We start from the raw sequence: 27,940 nt of genomic DNA, 5'->3' as shown, positions 1-27,940 counted from the left end.
AACCCGAGGAGAGGAGACACAGTCTCCCCTCCCCATGGGCAGACACACCCGCCCGAAACCCCACGGGCGAGACACAGTCCCCCCTCCCAGAGAAGTCCCCAGTGGAGACGCCCCTTAAGAGACTTTCTCATGGCCAACACAAGCCCTCCCAACACCCGGAGACAGCCCCGACCCAGGGAAGAAATGGCTCCAGAGGCCCTACCCTCGGGAGAGAGAGGTATCCCAGGGCTCCTAGGAGAAAGGACAACTCAGATGCCCAGCCTCATCCTAAAGTGCTGCAGGGCAGAGAAACCCCCATAGAAGAGATGGGGGCAGGGCCAGAAACATCCCTTCCCAGACATGCTTCAGAGATAGCCCCCTTGCCTGGGAAGAGAGATGGCCCCAGACTGACTTGCCTTAAGTACCCCCAGGAACCCTGGGAGGAAAACAGGCTCCCCAGAGAGCCTAGGTAATGGGGGGAGACATGCTCCTGTGGTCCTCAGCGGGAACACATGTCCCCCGGAGGCTCCCAAGGGGAGAGATAGGGCCTAGAGAGCCCCCAGAGGTGAGGGATGCCCAGAGAACTTCTCTCCACCCTGGGATGTGAGACATGCTTCAGGGACCCTAGGAGAGAAATATGTCCCCATATACCCTACCCCTACCGAGAGACATGCCCTGAAGTAGGGGGATGGGGACCAACTAGGTCCCCTCTAGGAAGACACAGACTGGGTCAGGCTGGGTTTGAGGGGGGCTCTCCTCTGGCCAAATGTCGCCTATTGGTACATAAAACTGTACGCGACACAGGCATTGGGGAGGGGCTTCACAGACCTAGGACCCACAGGGATAGTCCCCAGTGCTGTCGCCATCCCCTGCCCACCTTTGGTTTCATCTCTCCAGTGCCCAGTTAGTGACAGACCCAGTGCCCTGGCCCGAACCAGGGGGCTGGGGACTCTGTCTTTGCCTGTGGGAAGGGCTTCTCAGCCCCCCCCAGCCATCTGGGCCACCCTCTTTCTTCTGGCTTCTCCATTGTGCAAAATGCTCCTCTGCTCTTCCGCTCAGTGCTCTGGGGTCTCTAAGACCAGGGCAAGGTACCCAGGCCACTAGGAGCTTCCAGTGGGAGTCCACTGACCCCAGGAAGGCCGCCTGTCTGGACCACCTTCTCCACCAAGCAAATGGGCCTCATACAATCTTCTTGCCCGAATCCTGACCTCCAGGAACCAGGACAATCCTGGAGGTTGCTGTTCCACCAGCTGGGCACCCAATACTACCAACTCCAAGACTATTGCACCTGCCCCATTTGTGCAGGGGAAAGGGGCTGTCTCTTTAACAAGCCCCCAGCCCACTTCCTGGGCTTCCCCAAGGGAAAGGAGCCTTTGGCCAACCCCTAGACCTGGTTGCTGTCACCCCATCCCATTCTACCCCTTCCCCTCCATAGAAGGGCTGTGTATGCCAGGGCTACCAGCCTAACAATGCTCTTCTTCCTAGCATTGTCACCCCAAACCAAGTTAGGGGTAAGGGGCAGATAAATAGGGTGATTCTTCAGCCCCCTGGCTTTTCCTGGGTGGGGGTGGGGTCTCTGGGGTACAGGAGTCAAGACCCCAGCAGCACAGCTCCCAAAGGCACCAGATGACCCCGCAGCCTGTACCCATCCCTCCCAATCTTGGACCACCTCCCCAAGCTTAGACTAAGTCAAGCAAGGGCCATACCCTGAGTCTCCAGCCTCCCAGCCTGGGCCCCTAGGGAGCTGGAGAGGTATGGGCCAAGGCAGTGGGGGTTTCTGGAAGGAAGAGGGGCTGAGGCTTTGAGATGGCCACAGCAGGAGATGGGGGCTCTGCAGGACGCCCCTTACACCCTGGCCCCCTGAGGTGAAGAAGAGAACTCCACCTCATCATGGCTGACTGGGCTTCTCTGCCCCCCCAACCTCCCTACCCCCTCCCCTATGGGACCCCTGACCCTGGCAAAGGGAAGCCCAACTGGAAGAAGGGGGCCTGGAGCCCAGGGTGCCCTGAGGCAGCCCTCCCACCCCCTGAGATCAAGGCAATGGTGGTTTTACAGGCTGACGGGTCAGTCATGGCAGGGGCTGGGGGTTGGGAGGGCAGGGAGGGGGGCAGAATGCAGGCCCCCTATATCAGGAGCAGCACCCAGCCACCCCCTGAGCAAACCTTCCTGCTCCCAACTCACCCAACCAGGCCAGAGGCACAGTCATCCCACCCCTGTCCAGCTGCCCCCCACAGCCTCAGGGCCCCTCTGTGATGCTCATCTGGATGTGGGAGGCCAGCCTGAGCGGGGATGCCCCCCCAGGGCACAGCGCAACAGTTCCAAAAAAATAGAGATTTGTATTTTTAAAAAAAATTAAATAAAAGCCCAGCTCTGCTGATAGGCAAATGTTCCCCCCGTCCCCACCCCCACCCACCCGTTGTTTCCCTGGCCTGCACCCCCATCCCACCATGGCCCCAGGGGTATTTACAACATGGAACAATAGAGGCCTGGGTTGGGGGCACTGCGGCAGGGAGGAGGGGGCACAGGGCAGGTTCCCCCCCCCAGAGGGGTCCCCCAAGACAACACAACATCAACAAGAAAAGTTGCAAATCAGGCAGAAATGGGGACGTCATTCCAAGGTCCTTATATACAGACACTGCATGACCAGCAAGGAAGGGGGGCCCAGATGGGACTAGGCGTGGGCATGTGGCAGGCAGGTGGGCCAGCCCAGGAGCAGCACGGGAAGACGAGGCCTCCGCTCCACTCCCACCCCCGTCCCTACCCCACCTTTGGTAACAAAAGCCCTTCAGGGAGCCCCTGGCGGTCAAGAGTTTCCTCTGGGAGCTCCCAGGGAAAGGGGCTCCCCAGTTCAGCCCTGCTTCAGGGCTAAAATTGGGCGTGCTATCCCCGCCCTGGTCGGCCATGAGGGTAACAATGAGTTAGAGGTGTGCTGCCCACCCTTGACTCCACCATCTGCCCAAATCGAGGGGGTGCTCCCTGGAAGTCAAGGAAAGGAGCCCAGTCATTGTAGAGGAGCCCTCTTGGGCATCAGCTGGGGAAGCCCCATAAAGGGGAAGGGGCCCCTGGGGGCTGGGAGATGGAAAGGAGGGGAGAGGACCTGGACCCTGCATGGGGGAAGGGCCAGCGTGGTCATGAGGCCAGTGGTACGCCCACTTGGGGCCCTGGCCAGGAAGTCCACGCTGAAGGGGTCAAGAGTGAGGCCCTGGAATGGGCCCATTTGGGAGCTGGCCGGCGGCTGGGGGAGGGGGGCCGGCCGGCCAGAAGGGGGCTCACAGGTAGATCTCGCGCTTGGCCGTCTGGGCAGATGCCGGTGTGGCTGCGGGTGGGAAGTCCGAGGTCTGGGTCAGGGGGATTTCCTCCAAGGTGGCCGAGTCCTTGCAGGAATCATGGCTACTGTGGGAGAAGGCACTGTAGGAGGGCAGGAGGCGCACGGGGGCCGTTTTGGTGTTCCGGTCTTCCGGGGGGCTGGGGCTGCCGGCACCCGCAGGCTCCTGCCCTCCTCGGTCCTGGTAAGGCACGAAGGTGGAGAGTTTGAGGGCGCTGCTCTTGGTCCGGCGGCTGGGAGATGACTGGCCAGGCATCCAGCATGTGTCAGAGTGGCCAAACTCACTGCACTCCCGGGTACATGTGCCTGTCATGGCGACATCAGGCAAAGGGCGAAGGTCTGTAGGAGCAAGCGGGGAAGAACAATTGTCAGACATACAGCCTCTGCAAAGCTCTGCTTCATGGCCTCCCACTGGTATCTACACCCCGCCTCAGGACAGGAGCATGTGCCCTTTCCTGACCACTGAACTCACAGGCACACACACCCTCGAATGGACACATGCCCTCCCACCATCGACCTACTGGCCTACTGTACACACGCACATGCACACACACACGCACACACACCAATCTATCTTTTTTCTTTTTCTTTGTTTTGAGATGGAGTCTTGCTCTCATCACCCAGGCTGGAGTGCAATGGCGCGATCTCAGCTTACTGCAACCTCCACCTCCTGGGTTCAAGCAATTCTTCTGCCTCAGCCTCCCGTGTAGCTGGGATTACAGGCGCCCACCACCATATCTGGTTAATTTTTGGATTTTTAGTAGAGATGGGATTTCACCAGGTTGACCAGGCTGGTCTTGAACTCCTGACCTCAGGTGATCCACCTGCCTTGACCTCCCAAAGTGTTGGGATTACAAGCATGAGCCACCACACCCGGCCTTATCCTTTCTTTCCTTCAAGACAGGGTCTCACTACTGTCACCCAGGCTAGAGTGCAGTGGTGTAATCTTGGCTCACTGCAGCCTCAATTTCCCAGGCTCAGGCGATCCTCCCACCTCACACTCCCGAGGAGCTGGGACTATAGGCATGCACTACCATGCCTGGATAATTTTTTGTATTTTTTGTAGAGATGGGGTTTAGTCATGTTGCCCAGGCTGGTCTTGAACTCCTGAATTTAAGCAGTCCGCCTGCCTCAGCCTCCCAGAGTGCTAGAATTATAGGCGTGAGCCACAGAGCCCTAAATAGACACATTCCTTCCAGCGTCACCTATCCCACAGTGCTCTTCTTACACACCCACCAAATCTGCCCTCAGACAGGTGCACAAACACACTGCCTCATCGATCTCCAGACAGGCTTAAACGTGCAAATCTATCCTCAGGTGGGGTTGAGGAAACCCCCATCCTCACTGAATTGATGGACACGATCAATCTCTCTCTCTCTTTCCCTCTCTCACACACACAGATAGGCATGGATGCACTAATCTACTATACTGGGCACCTCTATCCTCAGATGAAATTGGGCACATCACTTCCTTCAGAACCCCCTCAAGCCTCACATGCTCCCGGTGGTCCTGAACCTACCCTCCTCCAGCGAGGCCTTGCTTTAAACCCAGGGGGAAGGGACAAGCTTCTATGTGGGGTATTCACATAGAAGCACACACTCACATCCATAAGCACGCTCATGCAGCCCCTCCCCACCTCACTTTGGCCCCTAAACCAGCCACCACCCCTGGCCTTGCCCCGGCTCCCTGCCCAGAACACCCACGGGAACAGGAGTTGGCTGCCTGACATTAGCAGTAGCCGGTGTAGTTGCTGGGCAGCGGGGATCTCCATGGGAACGGCTGGGCCATGAGCACTTCCTGTCACAGCTGTCCCTGTCCTGCCCTTGCTCAGGCAGTGACACCAGGCAGTGACCCCCCCACCCCCCAGGGACATGGCTGAGCAACACTGCCTGGGACAGGGGCTCCCCTGGCACCACCCACTCTGGCTTGGCCTCCTGCCAGTGCCAGGTGAGGAGGGGACAGCTCTGTTGTTAACCCTCAAAGTGCCAAGGCTCTACAGCTCAGAGCAGAGTTGAAGGACCCAACATGGCTCAGAGCAGAGCATGGGCACTGGGTGGGCGAGGCTGGGTGCTGGGCAGAGTCCCACAGACCCCAGACCCCAGAGCAGCTCCCACATACCTGGCACTCTGCCTCAGGGCCTGCTCCGGCCAGCCGGCTCTGCGCGGGCACAAAAAGGACGAGACGGGCATGAGATCACGCATGGAGGGGCGGGGTGGGGGTGGAGGACACTCTGAGACCGAGGGCCTGGGAGGTTAGACAAGGGCCCTGTACCTGAGGCAGGGGAGGGAAACCTCCCATCTTTTGTGGGTAGGGGAGGCTTTGAGTTGAGGGAGCGGGTGAGACCTGAGGACAGCTCCAAGTGAGAGAATCTTTCCATCTTGGCTTAGCTTGTTCACTCTCCCCCTCCACAGGCTGCCATGAACGCCTTCACACATGCACACGCACTGCACACACACTTTCTGACAGCACACCTCACCATCCATTCCCATGCTGACCTCTGCTCCAGCTCACATCTCCATTTTGCCATCACCCTCCAAATCCCTCCCAGACAGGCCTTTCTCCTCACCAGACCTCCTGCTGCTCTTCCTCAAAGAGGTGCCAAACCTTCTCCCACTCCTCTCCCCAGCAGATTGTCACTCTGTTCTCTGATCCCCCCCTCCCTGTAGCATCCAGGGCCCAGTCTCTATTCTCAAGGCCTTCTCACCGTTAAGAGGACCGCCACCCACCTTCTCAAGGTTTCCTCACCATTATGTGAGCTTTCTGGTCAACATACTCAGGGTCCCTGTTCCCAAGTGGCCGTGTAAACATGGTGCTGAATGCAATAGCTTTGGAGTCAGAGAAACCTGGGTTTGAATCCCTCCCAGGTCTGTCACTTTCTAGATGTATGACTCTGGGCAAGTGACTTAACCTCTCTAAACCTCAGTTTCCTCCATTGTAAAGTGGGTGCCATAAAGTTCTCAGATCACAGAGTGGTTCTGGGGATTAAATTCGTGTATACCTGAAAGCCCTCAGCACGGTGATGATGACTGAGCACACAAGAACTCAATACACAGAGGATTTGTTTAAGGCCTTGTCACCATTCCCAGGCTTCCACTCATTCCTGGGGTGCCCTGACCATGGTGCTGTGCCTCACCATTCTCGGGGTGCTCCATCTCTCCTATGCTGCCGTCAGGGGTGGTGCGCTCATAGTGATCCTCAGGCAGGGCCAGGGGACCGAGTCGAGGCCCTGAGGATGACTTGCTGGACGGTGTCTCAGACTCCTCCAGGCCACTGTCATAGTAACTGTGCTGGGATGGGTCCTGCAGCTCCTGGGCCTGGCTGGTGGCCGAGAAGGTGACGCGGCGGTGAGGTAACTGCAGGGAGAGAGATTGTCACTACTGCCCAACCAGCTTGCCCACAGGGCCCACCACCATACCAGGCCCTAGTACAAGCCAAGCACCATCCTACTCAGGCCTCAACAGCAACCAACAGAGACAGAGACCCAGGCCCTAGCATAGCACATTCCTCTTGAAAGCACAGGCCTCCGTGAAAGACTGCTCCTGAGTTCTAGGACCGCTCCTCGTACAGCCAAGTCCACATACTGGAAGTCCCAATACAGCGCAGGCCCCAGTGTTATTATAGCCCCTATGCCACCCCAGTAACCCTCATCCAGTGCAACCACTTGTTATAGCACAACCCTTCTAGTTCTAACCCAGCTTCCCAATATTGGCAAAGCCTCCCTTTAATCCCAGAATGGCCTGTAATACAGTGTAGAGCCCAATACCAGAGTAGCATAATACCACCCGACTCCCCTAATTCCAGGTCAGCCTCTAAACACCAGCATAGCCTGCAATTTCTAGAACAGCTTCCTAAAAGCAGCAGACTCCTAACTCCCAAACAGCTCACCAATACCAGAACAGTTAGTTCCCTCATTTCCAAACAGCACCCTCCAAACTCCAGCTCCTCACCTGTCTCACTGCTCTTGCCACTGCCTCCTTCCAAATGAGGGGACAACCTTTCATTTCTTATCCTCTGTTCCTCATCCCTGGTTTGTGATGTTGCAGCAGTCTGAAGACTCCCTGCTGTGGCCCCTCCCACTCAGCCCCCCATCCCCACCTCACTCCCCTCCAGAGAGGCCTGGGAGTGGAAAAAAGAGGGAGGAGCCTGATAACAAACCAGGGCACCTGGGGGAAGGAGACAAAGCAGAACAATGGAAACTACCCAATCCTCCCATCAGGAAATAGAATATTCACTGGAGAGGGTAGGGCTCTGCCAGGAGCCTGGACATGGGGGGAGGGCATGGCACCCATTAGGGATTAGGAAAGCTGGTCTCAAAGGGAGACTCCTTCCAGGAAATAGGAAGTAGCTTCTGGGAGGGCTGCTGGCATGAGGAGCCAGACTTGGAGGCTTGGACTGGGGACTGGGGACTGGGGACTGGGGACTAGGGGTCAGGGGAGTGGAACTGTTACAGGCTGCTCCCAGCCAGCAGCCCTGTATGCCTGCCACAGGTTAACGATCAGCCCTGGAACCTGGCAACCTCAACTTGGCACTTGGCACAAGCAGCCAGCCACCCAAATACCCACTTGGGACTGCCACAGATTTTCCTGCCAACCAGAAATTAGGAGTTGTGGAGGGCGCAGACCCAGGGCCTCTGGAGGCCAGGGGTGAAAACAGCCAAGCCCAGGGCTCTGCTGATGAGTCTCCACGCTCCTTCCCATCCTCCAAGACTTTGGCAGTGCTTTGTCTTACTCTATAACTCTGGATAGGAGGTTATGAAGATGGCCAGGGGAGGTGGCCCTGGCTTTGTAGACTTACCCTCCTAACAGCCCCATTCAAGGCAGCTAGGGTGGAAGAGGCTGTCAGGACAGGAGTTTTGGAGCTGTGGGGAAGGTAGCCCAGAACTGCCTCCCCACTATCCCCATTCCTGAAGATGGCTCCCACCTCATCTTCAGGAATAAGCGACCGTTCTTGGAATCCTTGTACTGAAGGGTCTGGGTAATGACTGATAAGGTCCCCAAAACTGATATGGACATTTGGGGCTGGGAGGCCATAAAGGAGTGTAGTCCACCTGGTGTAGAGGTGAACAGAGTCCAGGAGAGGTCTGGGAGGCATGGGGCAATATGGTTGTTGGTGCTTCTCTTTCCAGTTTTCTTTCAAGATACTGGCCAGCAGTCTCACCTCCCTGCAGAACCCATATCTGGTAATTGAAGGCTTCAGTCCTGCCTACTAAGCAAGTTGCTTGGTCTCTTTTCCCATGATTCTTTTCTGTAAAATGGAGGGTTGAGTTATACCCAACACTTAATGTTCCCTCTAATTTTATGACTATCAAATTATAAAAGCCCAGATCAAAAAATCTCTCTCAAACTCAAACTAGTCCTGAAGCTCTAGACACTTACTGATTATTTCCAATTGGCTCTGGCTACTGGCCCTTAAGATTCAACATGTCTGAAACCAAATTCTTCTTCAATTAGCTTCTGTATGATCAATGATCTCATCACTATCCTATCACCCAGACTCAGAAGGCTGATGTCTACCTGGGAATCCTGGTAGCTCTCCCCTCATTCCCCATCCCTACCCCATATCCAATTATCCCTTGAATCCTGTGGGTCCTTTATCCCTAACCTTGGCCAAATCTGTCCATCCATCACCCCCATTGCCACCATCATAGTCCAAATTAAGAGGTTCAGTCCTGTACCTTCATCTCTATGCCCTTTAAGCCCACCATATATTCCAGTGAACCTTCTAAAATTCAGTTCATCTAAAACACTCATGAGCTTTCAGGGACTATTTCCTTCTGAAGAACTTTTGGTAAGGCACCTATGTCCTCTACAACCTACAGTTCTTCCAGTCTCTTCTTTCAGCTTTCTCTTATGCCTTCCATTCTTGCCAGAATATTCCTTTTTCTGCCCTTTCCCTCCCTCCAACTTGGTTCACTCCTGCCACAGGAGTTTGCTCATACGGTGACCCTGTGAGGAGACCCTGTGATTAGGACCCTGCCTCAATCCTGCTCATCATTGACAGGCTGACTTTCTCCTTCCAGAAGCCCATCTCCATGTCTTGTGTAAGTTTTCCCACACTGTGCTGGTCAAAGGAAGGGAGGGGCAATATGGTAAAATAAATTCAGAAAACTCAAGAGGTAAACAAAATTGGGGCTGGGCACAGCAGCTCACACCTGTCATCCCAGCATTTTGAGAGGCTGAGGTGGGCAGATCGCTTGAGCCCAGGAGTTGAGACCAGCCTGGGCAACATGGCAAAACCCTGTCTCTGCAGAAAATACAAAAATTAGCCAGATGTGGTGGTGCACGCCTATAGTCCCAGCTACACAGGAGGATCGCTTGAGTCCAGGAGGCAGAGGTTGTAGTGAGCCAAGATTGCACCACTGCACTCCAGCCTGGATGACAGAGCAAGACCCTGCCTCAAAAAAAAAAAAAAAAGAAAAAAAATGTCTAGCAGTTTCCCCCTTTTTTGGAGGACTCTGCAGAGCCTTTAATAGGCTAATGTGATTGTGAATTTCTTACTACCAAAACTAACTTCCCCACAGAACCCCTTTTTTATAGCATAATAGATAATAGGAGACCCGCCTGCTTTGTGTTTGAATCTGGCTGTATCACTAGTTTTCACTTCTGCAAAATGAATATTAAAATGACCCATATCATAAAGTTATGAACACTGATTGAACTAATTCGCACAAAGTGCTTAGCATGGTACCTCACACCTAGTAAGGACTTAAAAAAATGGAAGTGGCCGGGCGCGGTGGCTCAAGCCTGTAATCCCAGCACTTTGGGAGGCCGAGACGGGCGGATCACTAGGTCAGGAGATCGAGACCATCCTGGCTAACACGGTGAAACCCCGTCTCTACTAAAAAATACAAAAAACTAGCCGGGCGAGGTGGCGGGCGCCTGTAGTCCCAGCTACTCCGGAGGCTGAGGCAGGAGAATGGCGTGAACCCGGGAGGCGGAGCTTGCGGTGAGCAGATATCCGGCCACTGCACTCCAGCCTGGGTGACAGAGCCAGACTCCGTCTCAAAAAAAAAAAAAAAAAAAAAAAAAAAAAATGGAAGTGAGGGCTGGGCGCAGTGGTTCACACCTGTAATCCCTGCACTTTGGGAGGCCATGGTGGGTGGATCGCCTGAGGTCAGGAGTTCAAGACCAGCCTGACCAACATGGAGAAGCCCTGTCTCTATTAAAAATATAAAATTAGCTGGGTGTGGTGGCACATGCCTGTAATCCCAGCTACTTGGGAGGCTGAGGCAGGAGAATTTCTTGAACCCGAGAGGCAGAGGTTGCAGTGAGCCGAGATTGTGCCATTGCACTCCAGCCTGCGCAACAAGAGTGAAACTCCATCTCAAAAAAAAAAAAAAAAAAGAAAAGGAAGTGAGTAGTAGTATAAGTAGTTTCATGGAATAAGTTAGGAAAAGCTTTAGTAGGGCACTTCTCATTCGACTCTTAAGGCTCTCAATTGCCTCATCGTTCACTTGTCTGTCTTGTATAAGTATGGCCATTTTTTTTATCAGGGTCTAGTACCATGCTGAGTACTCAGTGGAAACTTGGCCTATGTGTGTTGATGCTGACAACAGGTGGTGTGGTTTGGTTCTATCTGAATGTTGGGAGAAGACATTCAATGTGGCTCCATGGATGGGTTAGGTTGGATTAGAGCTGAGTAAGAGACAATCCCTCAGACCATGGGAAAGAAAAAGAGATGAAGATGCTAAAGGAATAGGAGATTGACGGAAGGAATGCCAGCAAGGACAGAAAAGGAAGAGAAAGAATGGGAGGTCAGGAGTTGTTGGAGGTCACGACGTGGTTAGATCTCACTTCCCGAGTCCCCACTCCTCCAAGGACCCCAGGAGTTTTTACTTTGGGGCCCCTCCCAGGACAATGGGGGAGTTTGTGGATGGAATCAGAGGAGAGAGCTGGCGCCTTGGTCCTCTTGGGAGTGTCTCAAGCCTCTTTAGTCACCATGGAGATAGGTTGCCTCTGGCCTCAGAGACTCCCCTAGGGCCTGAGGCCCCTCAGCCATGATTTAGCCTTCCTCCAACTCAGGCACAACCAGAGACAGGGCAGACCCAGGAGAGTAAGAAGTGAGAGACGGAGAGAGAGAGAGTGAGAGCAAGCAACCCAGGGTGGCCAAAGCAAGGAGTGGAAAGAGGGGAGGGAGGTAGCATCACAGGCAGAAGGCAGAATTAGGAAGCCTCTGCTCATGAGCAGGGAACCCCCTAAGAGCAGGGGTGCAGGGCAGGTCAATGAAAAGAACTTAGGAATTCCCTTGCCTCCCCCTGGGCCCCGCTCCCTGCAGCCCAGGCTGGTGATCATGGTGGGGAGACACAGGGGAGAACCAGCTAATTGCTGGGTGTTGAGTGTTGTTGGGATGAAGAGGCTGGGGAAGGGACTTGAGGGAAGGACTTGCCCTGGGGGAAGGTGGCTGGTGTAATCAAGAGGTTCTCTGCCTTCACCCAAGGCAGGAAGGCTGAATGTTACCCCCTGCCAGGTGCTCCAGTCTGAGGTCTGTCAGAGGCAACTGTTTGAGCAGGTTGGAAGAATCAAGCCTCAGATGGGGCAGGACTTGGGTACAGCTCCACCCACCCTTTCTGGGTCATTCTTAGGAAGAAAGCCCTACAGACATGGGGCAAGGGGATACACTGCCAGACACCTCCATTTGAAGGCTGATCAGAAGGCCACTTTCCCAGAGGTGGATAGGGACATGGGGGTGGATGGCAAGATGGTAGGCTAAGATAGTGTGGGGTACAGTGGGCAGGTCTAGGATATGGCAAGAGGCAAAGAGAAGGGAAGGGGAAATTGAGGTAGGACCTGAGGACAAAGGGCTGCTTCCAGTCTCTCTCGCTTCTTCTCTCAGTTCCAGAAAATAAGAAACCAAAACTCCAAAAATAGAGAACTTTATTGTCAGGGTCAAGGGCACGTGGGACCCAGCCCCAGAAGCCTAGTGGTGAGGAAGAGGTTAATGCACAATACACACAGAAGGCACAATGGTGAGGTCCCCTCCCCTGGCAGACTCCCCACTCAGTTATCCACGGGACCCCAGGTCTCCCTGTTTCCCTCCTAGAGAAGCACCTAGGGCTGGTCTCACATAGAGACCTAGGTTTGGAGTAGACTTCTTCCCCATTTCCCTCCCCACTTCTGCTCACCTGCCCACCACCCCCAACACACAAGGCCCAGCAGCTGGTTCAGGGCAAATCACAGGCCTCTCCCCAGTGGGGAGAGGGCAGGGAGGAGACCACAGAGCACACCCTCCCTTAATCTTCACTCAGCCTAATCCCTGTGCCTGGGTGAGGCAGCAGGGTTATTACCAAGGCCCCACCTCCCACTGCTGGCTCAGGCTGGCCCCCACATGGGCAGGCACAGTAAACCTGCTCCATCACTCCCACACCTCAGTCCAGATGGCTCCGTGGTAGGGGTGGGGTAGGGGCTGGGGTGTGCTGAGCTGAAAGGGCTGGCCTACCTGCTTGCTGGGGTATTTGGGGGGGTTGGTGCGGTAGCTGTAGTCGGAGTACTGCTCAGAGCCCGTGGACGTGGTGTCCCCGGTGCCCACGAATGTGTTTGCAGGTGGCAAGTCCTGTACCACCTGGTGCTTCTTGGAGGCCGAGGGTGACTGGGGCTGCAGCTGGATGGAAGGCAGTGGGGAGTTAGAGCGGTAGTGGCGGCCCAGGTCAGGGCTGCCTGGTGGGTAGTTGAGGGGCAGGTGGATGCGGGGACTGTCCCCAGGGGCATCGCTCATCAGGTTGAACTTGAGGGACTTCTGCAGCCCGGCCTCATCCTCGTCCTCCACTGGCTTCACGGGCTTTGGGGACTTGCTCTTCTTGCCCTTGCTTTTGTTTCCCTTGGAGGCCTTGCCACTGGGCTTGGGGGCATACAGGTCCTTGGTCTCCTTCTTACCAGCCTGGTAACCACTTTTAGCCTCCCGCTGCCGGCAGTAGCGCACAAGAACCGCCAGGGCGATGAGCAAGGCCACGGCCACCACACCGGCCACCACACCAAAGAGAATGTTGCCACGCTGCTTGGAGCGCTCGTATTCTGGATCCCCAGCAATGTCAATATCCAGCGGTGTGTCCAGGCTGTGGCCCAGGAGGGTCTCCAGCAGCGTGCGGTTGGCCAGAGTCTCATTGACATAAAGGTGGACCAAGGCTGTGCCATAGCGTGGGGGCTTGCCGCGGTCACTGACCTTCACCACCAGGCGGTGTAGCCCATGGTGGCGCCGCTCAATCTCCTTCTCCAGGGTGATGGCACCCGAATGTGACCCAATCTGGAAGAGTCCGTAAGGGTTGCCACCTGCGATGCTGTAGATCAGCTCAGCATTGACACCAGAGTCAAAGTCCTCAGCTGCCACCTGGCTGACCGTCTCACCAAGACGTGTCTGGGGGGTCAGCAGCCGGTGAGAGGTGTTAGAAGGGGCAGTGATATAGGGTGCGTTGTCATTCTCATCCAGCACATTGATGGTGACGCCAACATAAGCTGAGCGAGGTGGGACGCCACCATCCACCGCCTTCAGCTGGAAGGTGTAGGTGCTTTGTTGCTCTCGATCGAAGCTCAGGCTGGAGAGGATAGTGCCTGTGCCATTCTGGATAACAAAGTCACCATTGTCCTGCTCCACTGAGAGCTGCACCCGGGCATTCTCCCCCTTGTCTCCATCAATGACAGTCACCATGCCCACTGGACTCAGCGCTGGCATGTTCTCCATCACTGAGAAGTTATAGCCACTCAGCATAAATTTGGGGTCATTGTCATTGCAGTCCAGCACATTGACAAGGACAGTGGCTGTGCCCTGGAGGCTAGGGCTGCCCCGGTCAGCTGCCACCACCTTCAACTCATAGCTCTCCCTCTGTTCCCGATCCAGGGATGTCTTCACCTGGATCTCTCCAGTCTCGGGAGAGATGGTGAAGAGGCCCTTAGCAGCCGGCTCAGGCTCCAGAGAGTAAACCAGCTCAGCATTAGAGCCAGAGTCAGCATCACTGGCGGTGACCTCAGCAATCACTTCACCAGGCTTGTTGTTTTCTGGGAAGGCGACTTCAGTAACACTCTGAGTGAAGACAGGTGCGTTGTCATTGACGTCCACCACCTGCACCTTGAGGGAGTTGGTGCTGGAGAGTGGGGGGTTGCCAGAGTCCACAGCCACAATCTCAATGGTGTAGTCTCTGACCTTCTCGTAGTCCAGCGGGGTGGTAGTCTGCAGGAAATACTTCTTCTTGCTGTCACTGCCTGTCTCACTGGCCTGGCGCAGCTGGAAGGGCACATCACCTGCCACCACACAGGTGACAGCTGCATTCTCTCCCTCATCTCGGTCAGATACCTGCACCAGGGCCACAGCTGTCTCCTCTGCCACATCCTCTGAGATGTTAGCCATCCCATCTTGATGAGTCACTAGCCCTATGCCCCGGATCTCAATGGTGGGGGCGTTGTCATTCATGTCCTTCACGGTCACAACCACTTGGGCACGGGCACTCTTGGGGTTGGTGCCTCGGTCCTTAGCAAGCACTGAGAAGCGCAAGGTACTTAAGTCCTCACGATCCACCGGGCCCTGAACAGTGATAAGTCCAGTGTTCCTGTCCAGTCGAAGAAGACGCCTCACAACTTCGGGTGCCTGGTGGAATGTGTATTCAATCTCTGCATTGGCACCTTGGTCTGAGTCATTGGCCTTCACCTATGGAACAGGAGAGAAAAACAAGGAGAACAGAGACAGTTTAGATCAGGGAGAGCAAATAAAGGGGCATATGTGCTGCCAATGTCCTTTCCAACAAGCATGGCAGACACAGCCAATCCAACATCGCTCCCTTTCCAGAAGCCATGTGTGTACTGCCTTTTCCCAATTCGGACACTCTGGCAGGCATTACTAACCTATTTTCCTGAAGAGCCCAGATGCAGCCTGCAAATCCTCAACAGTGCTACAGGCGACTATTGGAGATGGGACAGGGCAGAATTAAACTTCACTTGTCACTGCTGTGTGGGTCCACAAAAATACCAGGAGAGGATGAGGATCCAATAGAACTAGGGACGCCATTTCACCAATGAACCCTGCCTGAACCCTCCTGAAGAGATGGAGAGGTGTGAGTAGTAGAGGTGGTGTGTGTGCCCGTGTGAATGTGCACTACAGGCACGCCTGCACACATGTATGTGTATGATTGTGTCAGAATGTGTGATTATGTGTGATATTTTTGTATGAGAAGGTATGTGTTTGTATGTGTATGACTGTGTCAGAATGTGTGATTATGTGTGATTTTTGTGAGAGAAGGTATTTGTGTTTGTGCATATGTGTGTTTGCACACATGAGTAAAGACTCACATGCCCACCTGAAGGCCCCAGGTTGGGGTATTTCTTTTGAAAGAAATCAGGTAGCGTTGTGGGTCAGAGAAGCCCTCCAGGCCGGGCCCCAGCCACCGCTCTGTCAAACCGGGGAAACCTGTTTCAGCAGCAACTTCTCCTCCTGGCTGGCACTGGCTGGCGAGGCACCAATGCGAGGAATCCGGCCTGAGCCTGCAGCCAGGAGGGAGGGGCTGATGCAGGCCACAGAGCCTGCTGGCAGTGGGCTGGGCTCCCAGCATCAAACAATGAACTGTCTGTCCCTTTGCAGTCAGCGGGCACGCCCTCCCACGCCAACTCCGACGCGCACTCGACCCAACTCTATACAAACATGGTTGGTAATGGGGCAAGAGGACCCAGGTGGGAATGGCCATGGGGTACTACTGGGCAGGGAGAAACATGAGGGCTGGAGTTAGGTCACAGCCAGACAGAATGTGATGGCTGTGGGGAGTGAGGGGAGAATAAGCGTAACTTGGTAGAGTCTCTAGGGTAACAAAACAGAAGAGTCCTGGGTTCAAATCCCAGTTATACCACTTCCCAAGTAACTGTGTGACCTTGGGCCAATTATTTAACCTCCCTAAGCCTCAGTCTAGGAACATGTGAAATGGGGATATTAATGTAACCTGTTTCACAGAACTGTGGCGAGTATCAAATGGGATAATACAGGTAAAAATGCCTGACACAGGGAAAGTGCTCCCTAAATAGCATTTATTTCTTTTTGCTTGTCCAACCTCTACCCTCCTACCCTCCTGCCTCTGAAAAATCAGTGCTAATGCAGTAGTGGGCACTGCACCGAGTGAGCCCTCCAGCCACTGCCAGTCCTCTCCTCCTTGGGAATGGGAACTCCAGCTATTCCTGTCTGGGCTTTTGCTACAGTGAAGACTCCTGGGCAACGGTTCCCCAGGTACCCTGGTCTCTGCTCACATCTCTGGGTGCCAAACCTTAACAGTTTCTCCTCCCCTTACCCCAGTTTACCTGTCACTAACTTTATGATGAGGATCCCCAGTCTCCCTTGCCTCTAGATTGGTCTTCCAGCTTATCTGCCTCTTGTCTTACCTCCCTTTGTCTCTGTCTGTGACTCTTGGCTTCTGTCTCCTTTCTATCCTTGCTCAGTTCTGATTCTGCCCCATTCCCACAGCCCGTTTTCTTCCATCCTCTTTTTTCAGCCCTGCTGACCTCCCTGCTTACTCTCTGCCCTACTCTCCCGCTTCACCTCACTGGGAGGTGGTAAAGCTGTTACACACCTAGGCTCTGAAGCCAGACTCTTGGCTGCGGCAAAGGTGGACTCTGAACTCATTAGCTGTAGGATATCAGGCAAGTTTTCTAATCTGTATGGGCTCATTTTCTCATCTGCAAAATGGGGATAATGCTTACCTTGTACTCTAAGGATTAAATGATATAATACACATCATGTGTTTAGAACGGTGCCTGGCACCTAGGCTATTATTATTTGCCATCTCCGACTGGTCTGTCTCCCTTTTGTTTTTCAGTCCTTTTCCAGGTCCCAGTCTACCAGGCTCTTAAAAAAAAAAAAAAGGCTGAAACTCCCACCCATCTCCCACTTCGACTTGAGGACCTAGGACTAAGGGTTTTCCAGGATGGGTAACGGTGTCCAGGGCAGGCCGCGCCTCCTCAGCTCCCTCACATCAAAGAGAGAGGCATCTTCAGCCCATGGGGAAGGAGAAAGGAGCTGGGGCTGGCAGGAGGCCAGAGCTGAGATGACAGCAGGAGATACACCCACCTGTCTGCAGGGACGCTTTCTTTGCTCCCTCCCAGGCCCCAGCCCCATCAAGCTGCCCAGCGCCTGGGGCAGTTCCCATGGAGGGGTGCTGAGAACTTCAGCAGAGGAAACTGACCCCCCACTGAACCCCACTGTGCCAAGCACCCCACACCTATGGGCACCCCATGCCTAAGGGAGGAGGCAGGTATATAGACACCCCAGTATGTGTTTTTAGAACACCTGGCTAAAATGATCTCATTTGACTTTGTCAAGAAGAGGCAAAATGAGGCTATTTCCTTCAGTTTCAGGAAAACCTCATCTGGCTAAAGGGAAACTGTCCCTGGTTGGGAAAACACTCTCATCTCAGGAGAGATTCTACCTGGATAAACGGTGATTCCTCTGTTCCAACTCAGCTCACCTGGCTGGCAGAGGTCTACTTGACTAGGGTGGGAGTTTCACTTCTCAGAGGTTTCCCCAGCTTGAGTCCGCTTAGGAGTGGGGGGAAACTGTTCATATGCTGCGTCACTGTCACTTAAGTAGCCTAATAGAGGAAAGTAATATCACTGCTGGGGTGGGGTGGGAAAGGCTCCCCTGGCTGAGTTTGGGGAGAAGGGGTCTCACTACAGTATTCTGGCAGCTTTTCCCCTAAGTGAAGGGAACGCTCACCTGCTTGGGTGGGCTCCCATTTCTAATGGTGGATCACCCTGACAGTTATATGGAGGGGGCCTCTCACCTGGATGACCGAGTGGCCTATGGGGCTATTCTCAGATAGTTCGGCCTCATAGGAGGGCCGCTCAAACTTGGGGGCGTTGTCATTGGTGTCGAGCACGGTGACACGCAGCAGGGCACTGCTGGCGCGTGGGGGGCTGCCGCCATCCTGCACTTTAATGGTGAGGTCGTAGGAGTCCCAGCGCTCACGGTCCAGGTTGCCCATCACAATGAGTTGTGGTTGCTTCTCCTCCTGGTCCTCTGCCACCTGCAGCCCAAATAGCTCCTGGGCCTCAGGCCCAGCCTGCAGCTCATAGGATGCCACACCGTTGGGACCAGCATCACGGTCTGAAGCCAGCGGGATGGGGAAGAGTGAGCCGATGTTGGTGTTCTCAGGGATGGCCAGAGTGATGACTGGTGAGGCAAAGTTGGGTGTGTTGTCATTGATGTCTTGTACTTCTATCTGGCCCTCTAGCAGCCGGGGGCTGCCATTCTGCACGAGGTCTGTGATAGACACCTCAAACTCCAGGATGCAGGGATCACCAGGGAGCTGGTTCTGGCATTCACGGAGCCCCTCACGGTCGATGGAGGTCTCGGTGGTGAAAATGTCACCTGTCTTGCCATCCACGCGAAGGTACGGGGCACCCACCTCTAGCTTGTACAGGTGCCCCACATCTGGAAAACCATAGTCAGCTGCGAGGCTCCCAATGAGGGTGTTGGGTGGCTGTTCCTCCGGCACCTTGTACACTACCCGAGTGGCGTGGCCTGGGGATGGAGCCAGCAGGAGCAGCAGTGCTAGCAGCATGGAGGGCAGCAGTAGCCGTTGCCCCCCAGGGCCTGGGCTGTGCCTCAGCGGCCCCATCCTGGCAGGCCCCAGAATCAGGAGGGCTGCAAGGGGAAGAGGCAAAACAGAGGCCATGAGCTGGGAAGAGAAGCCTGGCCCTGAGCTGCCCAGAGCTGGCCCCATACTCACCCTCTCCCATTGACACACGATTCTCCACAAGAGCAGTCAGTCCCAGCACAGAACCCCAATCCCAGAAACTCAGATCCCTGAATCTCATCCACAGCTGGGTGTAGCAGCAGTGTCTGCCCCAGCTGGAGGAGCCAGTAAGAGGCCTGGCATGCTTAGAGCAGCTCCCGCCCATGGAACACCCTCACCCACCTGACGCTCCCTGGGCCTGAGCCCAGCTGCCCGCCCTCTTTCCTTCTTTCCCTCCCTGCTCTCTGCTCTGTGCTTCACCCAACACCTCCTTCTCACGAGCATCCTGCCTTAGTCACCGATGGTAATTACCCTGATACTGAGATAGGGAGAGAGAGCCAGTGGAAGGGTGAGGCCTCGAGCATCCCCAATTGGAGCACCCCTCTCCACATGCATGGTAGGAAAGAGACACAACTACCTCCTTACACACCCCAGACACTGGGACCATGACTTCTCACACTGGGTCCCATTAAGGTTGGCTGGAGGGAGAGGGGATGATGTCTCATTTCTCTTTATTATGAGATGCCAAGTCAGTGCATAGTATGAGGTATGATATCTCAAATCCTCTTTTTCTGACAATCACCCACGGTGCCCAGTGTTCGCCATCCCCATAAAAGGCCAGCTTGAATTGGGCGAGGCTTGTGAAAATGGTTAGGGTTGAGGAGTAGGTGTTAGCCTTCCTGACTTTCCCCCAACACATATGCCCCAGAGTGTGCACACAGGTCCCAGAGCGTGCACACATGCCCCAGAGCGTGCACACATAGGCCCCAGAGCGTGCACACATGCCCCAGAGCGTGCACACAAGCACATGAACAGTTGCTAGGGCTCCTCTCCTCCCCCTCCTGCTACCATGGGCAGGTGCGTACAAGGGAACACAGGTCAAGATTGGGGTCAGAACTGTGGTCAGGGCTGACTAGCCCTGGAATTGGCATTGGGAACTGCCCTGGCCTGTCCTTAGCAACAGGGAGCCCAGCAGGTCTAACTGGGACAGAGTTGCCAATGATTATGACACCACCAGCCTTTCCCTGACCACTCCCCCACCCCACACGCTCTGGTCTCTGGATGAACATCTGGCTCCTATTTGACATCTATCCCCATATATCCAGCCCCTACTTCACACCTGCCTTTCCCAACCTCTGCCCTAGCCAACCACAAGCTGCACCCCCATCACCACAATAACCCCCTTCTTCTGCCCATCTCCCCTGGCTTTGAGGTCATGCATTTGCAGATCCCAGTCAGACCCAGCTACTGTCTCTGTCTTGAATGCCCCCTCCTCTCCAAGGAGACCATGGCCAGTCCCTCCTCTATTCAAATCCAAAATCTTTGGATCTGCAGTTTCTTTAGAGGATTCTGGTTCAGTCTCCTTTCCCCACTTCCTCACTTTTACCTGGAATACCTTCCCCACACCTGGAATACTCTCCCCACACCTGGAATACCCACCCCACATAATCCCACTGAGGGCAGGCTCTGGCCCTCCAGGAAGCCTTCACAGTCCTCTCCTGCCCACGGTGACCTCTCCTTCCTCCAACTCACAGCCACTTATTGTCTGCTCCAATCCCAAGGCAATGAATCATGGGGCTGACTGGGACACCGCCCGCCTGTGTTGTTCAGCTTCAGTACTGTGCACCTATTCCTGAGTTATCTGCCTCTCCAGGCAGACACAAAGCACCATGAAGGGACAAGTACTCTGTACACTCACTCATCCCCTACCCCCCAAGAACGCACCTTTGCACATCTGGGTACACTGTAGGGACTCAGTCATGCATTCAACAAATGTTTATCAGACATTTACAATATGCCAGGCTCTGTCCTGGGCACTGGGATGCAGAAGTGAACAAGACTGGTCCAATCTGCCATGACAGTGGTTCTAACTCAATGACTATTTGTTCATTTTGTTTGGTTGCTTCTGTATACCATTTGGCAAATGTAAGGCAGCAGGGTGGGGAAGAGCGAGGGCTGTGGCATCAGACGGTCTGAGGCAAACCCAGCTGCTCACTTCCTGGCTGCATGACCTGAAGCAAAGATTTAGTGCCTCAGTTTCCTTATCTGTAAAATGGGGATAATACTACCTATTTCCTGGGGTGTTTGAGACACTGTGGGTAAATGTGGTACTCAACAAAGGACTCCTTCAAAGCATTTAGCACAATTGTAGTTGTGTACCTGTTTGGAAAATGTGTTAATTGCCTGTCTTTGCTACAAGACGGTGAGCAGAAAGCAGGAGAGTTTCTATTTTGTTTGCTCCTACCTCCTCAGGGCTTAGCCCTGGACCTGGCATACAGTGGGCACTCGGCAGCTCTTGAATGACTGTTGTTATTTTGGCTCTCTGGGCTTAGCCTTTCCTGGTGTGTGACCACTGCTCTTTTACTTGCTCACTTACCCGATTCCCCTACTCCACTAAGAACTTCCTGGGGCAAAATGTAAGTCTTCTCTGTTTAGGGCACATAGCAGACTCTCAGCAAATGTTCACTGAATGCACAGAGTCCTTAGATAAATCAAACACTTCCCCTCCTCTGTGTGGCCTTCCCCAAGCACAGGCCCCTCCCTAAAGTGTGTGCGGCTGGCCGGCCAGCCGTTATCAGATTGATGTGAATGTTTGTTCCCGTTGCAATCTTAATCTCTTTAAAGGAAGCAGGAATTTATCTGATACTCCATTTGGATCCACCCCACCTCCAGTCACCTCCCCTCCACCTGCATGGACCTGACACAAGGCTCATCTGACTACTTCAACCCCAATCCAAACACATCCCCAAAGGACCATCACCAGAGAACCTCATTTTCTTATGGGACTGAGTCCTGCTGCCACCCTCCTCTGCATATACAAGGTGGTATCATTGTGCACCCCAATTCTCTACGTAAGTCTTGGCAGGTGAGGCGTTATGTGGGAAGCCCACAGGAATTACCCTAAACCTGACCAAGAGAATAAATAAGGCAGTCACTGTTTGCCTCTGTTCTCTCCAGATCAAGGATATTTAAGATAGTTAATCTTTTGTGGTCACATCCTCCCTCAAGAATTTTATAAAACCATGGTGCAGATTTTTCCAGGAAAAATGACCGTTCACAAACTTTAGCTGCTAATTAATTCAGGGGGCCATGATCCGGCAGTCAGAGCGAATGATGTGTGGCCACTCCAAGAGCTACGAATGAAGCCCCTACCTCAGGCCTCCTCCATCTCACAGTCACAACCTGAGGCCCTATAACCTTTCAAACCTCCTAGGCAGAACAGGCACACATGCTTGTGAGACTACCTCCGCCCCCCATATGCTCTTTCTCACCCTTAGGAGTTGCCTTCCCTCCAGCCAGCAAAAGAACCAGTTAAGGACTGTGGTATCTAACCTCTGAATTGGAAAGAGAAGGAGAACCACAGGATAATATCCAACTCAAGGAAGGTATAGGATGGCGGGGCTGGGGAAAGGTCCCAGAAAGTAGGAGGAATGAGGGGAAAACAGGGCTGGGGGAGAGCTGCTCACAGTGGGGAAAGGAGTTGAAGAGGCTCAGGCCCTTCAAGCATCTGGAGAGTTCCTTCAAAATGAGGATTATCTGGCCCCACCCTTAGGAATCTTTATTCAGGAGGTGGACCTAGAGAAACCCCCAAGCAATTGTGATGCAATGGTTGGATCATCTGGGTACAACTTTAAGATAATTCCAGGGAGTTAAGAAAGGGCCTGAGGTCCTGCAAACTTTCCGTTGCCAGGCTGGAATGCAGTGGTGCGATCTGGCCTCATTGCAACCTCTGCCTCCCGGGTTCAAGCAATTCCCCTGCCTCAGCCTCCCAAGTAGCTGGTACTACAGGTGCGTGCCACCACGCCCGGCTAATTTTTTTTTTTTTTTTTGTATTTTAGTAGAGACGGTGTTTCACCATGTTGGCCAGGATGGTCTCGATCTCCTGACCTTATGATCTGCCCCTGCCTCGGCCTCTCAAAGTGCTAGGATTACAGGCGTGAGCCACCACGCCAGGCCAGGTACTGCAAACTCTTTTTTTTATTTGGTGGGGGGATGGAGTCTCGCACTGGAGTGCAGTAGCTCAGTCTCGGCTCACTGCAAGCTTCGCCTTCCGGGTTCATGCCATTCTCCTGCCTCAGTCTCCCAAGTAGCTGGAACCACAGGCGCTCGCCATCACGCCCGGCTAATTTTTTGTATTATTTAGTAGAGGTGGGGTTTCACCATGTTAGCCAGGATGGTCTCTATCTCCTGACCTTGTGATCCGCCTGCCTGGGCCTCCCAAAGTGCTGGGATTACAGGCGTGAGCCACCGCCGCACCCGGCCCCTGCAAACTCTTATCATCACCTTTGCCATCATCATCACTCATTATCATCTCAGCAAACACTAAGATTCTACTCAGTACTAAGCATTTTACACACATGATCTCTTTCCTCCCAACCCTCTGAAATGGGTACTATTTATTATTACACTCCTTCCCATACTACAGATGATCAAATGCGGGCTGAGAAAGAATAAACTGTCTCAAGTCACAGAAGTAGTATGTGGAAGAGCCAGGACTTGAGAAATAAGAATGCCTCTTCACATCCCAGAGTCTGGGGGAAAGGAACAGAAATGTCTGAGGCTAGAATCTGATGCTTGTTATGTCACACCCACCTCCCCACCATTCCTGGACTGCCAACCTTGCCCAGTAAGTAGGGAATAAGAAAGAGTGGGCCTAAGGGTCAAGGAATGGATGAGCCCAGGCTTCCTAGGCTGCTGCTGTTCACACAGGGGCCTGTAGAGATGCAGGGAGAGAGCCAGGGTGGCCTGGAAGGGCAGGAGCAGCAATAAGGAGGCCTTCCCTCACCCCTGCCCCCATCATCTCTGAACTTTGTCCCCAGCAGTTGGGCACTGGGAGTCATTAGTCCCACATGGCAGCCTTTGATACATGCAGCGCCTTATCTGCCCTTCCCCAGGCCCTGACTGCCTTCCTGGGCAACGGTGCCCCACCTCCCCGCAGTGACATGGGCTCCCAGGACCCTGAGAAGCCTCAGGGGGAACAGGCACAGGGACCCATGTCCCTCAGATAGAGGAGCAGAAGTGTCATCAGGGGTGTAGGAGTAAGGGATAAGGAGGGGACGGAGTCCCAGAAAAGCCGAAGGAAATACTATCTGTGTCAACATCTGGGAAGGGATGAGAACAGAGGTGAGGGTTCACCCGGAAACTTCATTCCCAGCCCACCCTGGGGACTAAGGTCCATTTTGCTGAGTGCTGTGGCCAGAGAGAAAAAACACACACAGAGGCAGCCACCACTGTCCCAGTAGCCAGGTCAGCTCTGACTCCCCACCCTCACTCCAGCACTGTTACACAACGGTCAATGCCGCGGGTGCAAAACACCAAGGGACAAAGGGACTGTCTGGGGGAAGAGGGGAAGCAAATGGGGCTGTGTGGGGTGGAGCTGAACAGAAGCCTCCTTCTGAAAGCAAGTGTGCAGACCTCAGCTCCTCTCCCCTCTCTCCCACAACCCTCTATTAGCCTCTGCAGGGCTTCTGGGCACCTGCATGCTCGAGTCAGATTGTTGGGGTTAGAACCCTCGCTCCACCACTTCCTAGCTGTGTGACATTAACCAAGTGAATTTACTTTTCTGAACCTGTTTCCATACTGTGAAATGGAAATAATGAATCCTGCCTCTTGAAATTATTTGGGAGAATTAAATGAGATCTCATGCCTATAAGGTCTGTTACATTAAGGTCTATTTACATCACATGTAAAGGACAAATCATTTTTTTCTAAGTCTTCCAATTGCTGAATAGACCATTTTATTTCCAGCATCAGGCACACAGTGGGTGCCCCTTTGTTGGATGAATAAACAAGCCAATCCCTCGCTGCTTGGTAAGTCCTATGAAGGCAATGATGGTACGCATCTTACTACCGCATCCTCACCACCCACCATGGGCCCTGGCAGATAAAAGGTGCTCAATATATTGTTGAACAGAATCTCTGCACCAACTATGCTTGCTCATGGAAGGGGCAGCCCTCACCTTCTCCTTCTTTCCCCCACACTCCTCCCTGAACCTTGATTCCCACTTAGCTCCTCCCCCACCCTCGTAGGCCCCCTCCTGGCCCTTCAACCCCCTTCTTCCCAGCAGTAAGGTTACTATCGCTTGCCCAGCTCCTCTGCAGAAGTAGCCACAGCAGCAGCCTCTCTGCTAAGAATATGCCAGACCAGCAAGACACCCCCTTCCAGCTCAAGTCCCTTTTGGAATTGGGAATTGGAGGTGGGTAGGAAAAGGGGTAAAAACTAAATGCGGCCAGAACTGAATCCAGACTTGCCTCCCTATCACACTGCCTCAGGCCACCTCTGGGGGCCCGTCTCCCTCTCCCCTCGATTCCACCCCATGCCCTAGTCTAGTTGTAATTACAGGTTCCAATACCCCCCAGACCTTCACGTCAATAAAGTAACACCACTACCCCCGCGCCCCCGCTTCCCAAACACAGCTAGACCTCCGGGTTGTCATAAAAACTTTCTGGGTGGCCCCCTTTCCTGGCAGCTCCCGAGGGTTGACCCAGAACAGGTGCTAGAAGGCTCGCGGCGTCCTCCTGCACGAAGTCCTGGACTCTGCCAACCCGAGCAGCCCCAGTCCGCACCGGCTTGGTGAGCGGGCGCTCCCAGCACACACCCAGCGCGCGGAGCGACTCCTCCCAGAGGACGCCGACTGTGTGTGTGTGTGTGTGTGTGTGTGTGTGTTGCGGGGATTGGGGGGTGGCGGAGGACGGCGGCAGTTTCTTGGGCTCTGGTGGCCCCACCCCCACCCTGGCAGGAACTGGCCTCCAGGAACCCAAGGCAAGACTAGGGCGCGGCGTGTTGAGAACGCGCCTCGGCTAGTGGGGGGAGCCCTTGAGCCCCCCGCACCCAGGCCACCGCGGGGAATCCCTCCTCCCCGGCATCTCCGGCCTCGGCCTAGGGTCCCCCGCAAGCCGGCGCCGGCGCGAGCAGCGCAGCAGGCGCCGGGAGGGGGCAGGGAGGGAGCCGGCGCTGGAATCACAAAGCCGCGAACCCGGCTAGGCGGGGACATTCTCATAAAACCGACCCTCTCGTGGCGAGCGGAGGGGGGATTTTACCCTAAGCTCAATCCTCCAAGGCCTCAGTGCCGCCCTCAGTCTTTCCTGGCAGAAGAAATAGTAGCCGACCACTGTTGGGGAAACTGAGGCCATAAGTCTGACTTACAGAGGGTAGCTGGTGGGGAAGGGGTGCGAGACCACCTCGCCTACAAATTTTGCTCCTGTGCCTGCCGCGATCTTCTTTCTGGCTCCAGGGCCTGCCCGCGCACACACTGGCCTACAGCGGGGACTAGGCGGAGGGAGCGCCCAGGTGTGAGACGAACCAAGGTGTGCGGGATCCACCAAGGTGTGTGGAACCCAAGTGTGCTGGAGACCCAGATGGCTCAGAAAACTCAGCTAAATGTCCGGAAGAGGGTCGCAATCACTGTCCCAGGCTAGCACCCTCTGCAAATGAACCTGGGGCCCCGGAGCCCTGGGGAGGCGGGATGGCTGGGCCAGCCAGGTCCAGTTTGTTCCCGGAACACCGGCCGGTTCGGCCCGGGAGTGGGGGTTGGGGAGGCGCCGGCTGGGAACCAGGCTTCCCGCTGTGCCGATATTTACAATAACAATGTCGCGATTAAGGTGGCGGGGCGCTTGGGGCTCGCCAAGCGACCCCGGCGGCTTCTGCCTGAATCTGGACTCCGAGGGAGAGGAACAGAGTGTGTGTGTTTGTGTGTATGAGCTGCAGGGTGTAATGTAATGTGACACTGTTGGTTTAAGGTGTGTGTGACACCCAGTGTTAAGATGGGTGAAGCAGTGGATTCTGTGTTTGTGTCTGTGAGGCGCTGCTGTTGGTGCCACTTCCTGTGTTAGGGTGTGTGCCGTCAAGCTTGTGCTGAAATACTGGGTTGTGTGTTTGTGTGGGTGCAGTAGAGGGGTGCAAGGAGACCTGTGCTGTGTACCTATATTCTGGCCAAGAAGTGGGTGAGATGATATATGTTAGGGTGTGTTCCTTAAAGGAATGTGGGGGGTGGCTAGGTTTTGGAGGGTTCGTGTAGTCAACTGTGGCTGTGACACTCGTACATGAGGGCACGAGACTGTGTTTGTGTGTCCACGTCGCGGGGTGTCACACCCGGTTGTGTTGTTGCTCTGTAAAGCCACGGGTTGCGTGTCCGTGCTGCTGATCGTGCAGACACTGAAGCGGATTCTGAGCTGGTGACGGTGCCCCAGTGGGCGCTGGTGTGCGGGAGGTATGTCTGTGTGCACATATGTACGGATGTATGTATGTGTGTATATATGTCCACGGTCTGGCCCTCTGGGTGCCCGCGGGAAGCTGGAAGCGGCTGAGTGAGCCGAGCTAGTTGCCCAACAAGTGTGTATGTATGTGTTGTGGACAAGGGTCCCTGCCTGCTCCGTCCTCCGAGAGCCCCCCATCAAACTGGGGGCCGCGCGCTTCCCCAAACCCATCCTCCACGCCGCGCGCTCCTGGAGTCTCCCTATCCCCGTCTCTCTGAGAGCGCCCAGGTTCGGGACGCGGGGACTGGGGTTCTGCTCAGCACCCCCTCCCCTCCCTCGGCTTCTCGCCGCGGACCTGGGAGACTGGAATCCCTCGGCCGCATCCCCGACTCTGGGCTCCCAGCCGCCCCCACCTCAGCACCCTCGCGCCGAGCTCGGGCTAGGCCCCCGCGGCCTCGCTCCGCCGAGCGCCCCTCCCTCAGCTCCCGCCGGCCATGACCGCTTCGGGCCCCAAGCCGCTGCAGCCTCCACCGCCACCGGATCCTTACCCGCCTCTGGGCAGCGCCGGTCGCCCGCCCCGCTGTCCATGAGCCGCCGCCGGCCCCGGCCCGGGCTGCGGCTCCGCACGGCTGGGGCTGGCGCTGCGGTTCGGGCTCCGGCTCCGGCTGGCTCTGGGCGCAGCAGCCCGGCGGCTTTGCGTCCGCGCCGCGCTCCCGCTCCCCGAGTGTGTGAGGCGGCGGCGGCGG

The 27,940-nt window shown here is 54.9% G+C and overlaps 1 protein-coding gene across 2 annotated transcripts; it reads right to left on the bottom strand.

Annotated features, from left to right (window-relative positions):
• Positions 1-1,364: 1,364 nt before the first annotated feature.
• PCDH1 (protocadherin 1) lies at positions 1,365-27,940 on the bottom strand. Of its 2 annotated transcripts, XM_038006726.2 has the most exons (6): positions 27,743-27,940; positions 18,045-18,907; positions 12,740-14,935; positions 6,438-6,657; positions 5,423-5,461; positions 3,538-3,643 (listed from the first exon to the last, which is right to left on the bottom strand). In XM_038006726.2, exons 1-5 carry the CDS (start codon positions 27,780-27,782, stop codon positions 5,436-5,438), a joined length of 3,345 nt encoding a protein of 1,114 aa, XP_037862654.1. In that variant the 5' UTR covers positions 27,783-27,940; the 3' UTR covers positions 3,538-3,643; positions 5,423-5,435. The 2 variants fall into 2 exon arrangements, with proteins under 2 accessions (XP_008012957.1, XP_037862654.1); XM_008014766.3 differs by lacking the exon at positions 5,423-5,461 and having other exon boundaries at positions 1,365-3,643.

The sequence above is a fragment of the Chlorocebus sabaeus genome, chromosome 23 (assembly GCF_047675955.1).
Source record: "Chlorocebus sabaeus isolate Y175 chromosome 23, mChlSab1.0.hap1, whole genome shotgun sequence".
Lineage (NCBI taxonomy): Eukaryota > Metazoa > Chordata > Mammalia > Primates > Cercopithecidae > Chlorocebus > Chlorocebus sabaeus.
This window is presented reverse-complemented; position numbering and strand designations above follow the sequence as displayed.

Excerpts from the sequence above, each read along its gene's own strand:
- PCDH1 (XM_008014766.3), bottom strand. The coding sequence starts at position 27,782 with ATGGACAGCGGGGCGGGCGACCGGCGCTGCCCAGAGGCGG. Across the intron at positions 14,936-18,044 it reads TAGGCCACTCGGTCATCCAG|GTGAAGGCCAATGACTCAGA; the intron begins GTGAGAGGCCCC and ends CCTGTTCCATAG. Across the intron at positions 6,658-12,739 it reads CCAAATACCCCAGCAAGCAG|TTACCTCACCGCCGCGTCAC; the intron begins GTAGGCCAGCCC and ends CTCTCCCTGCAG.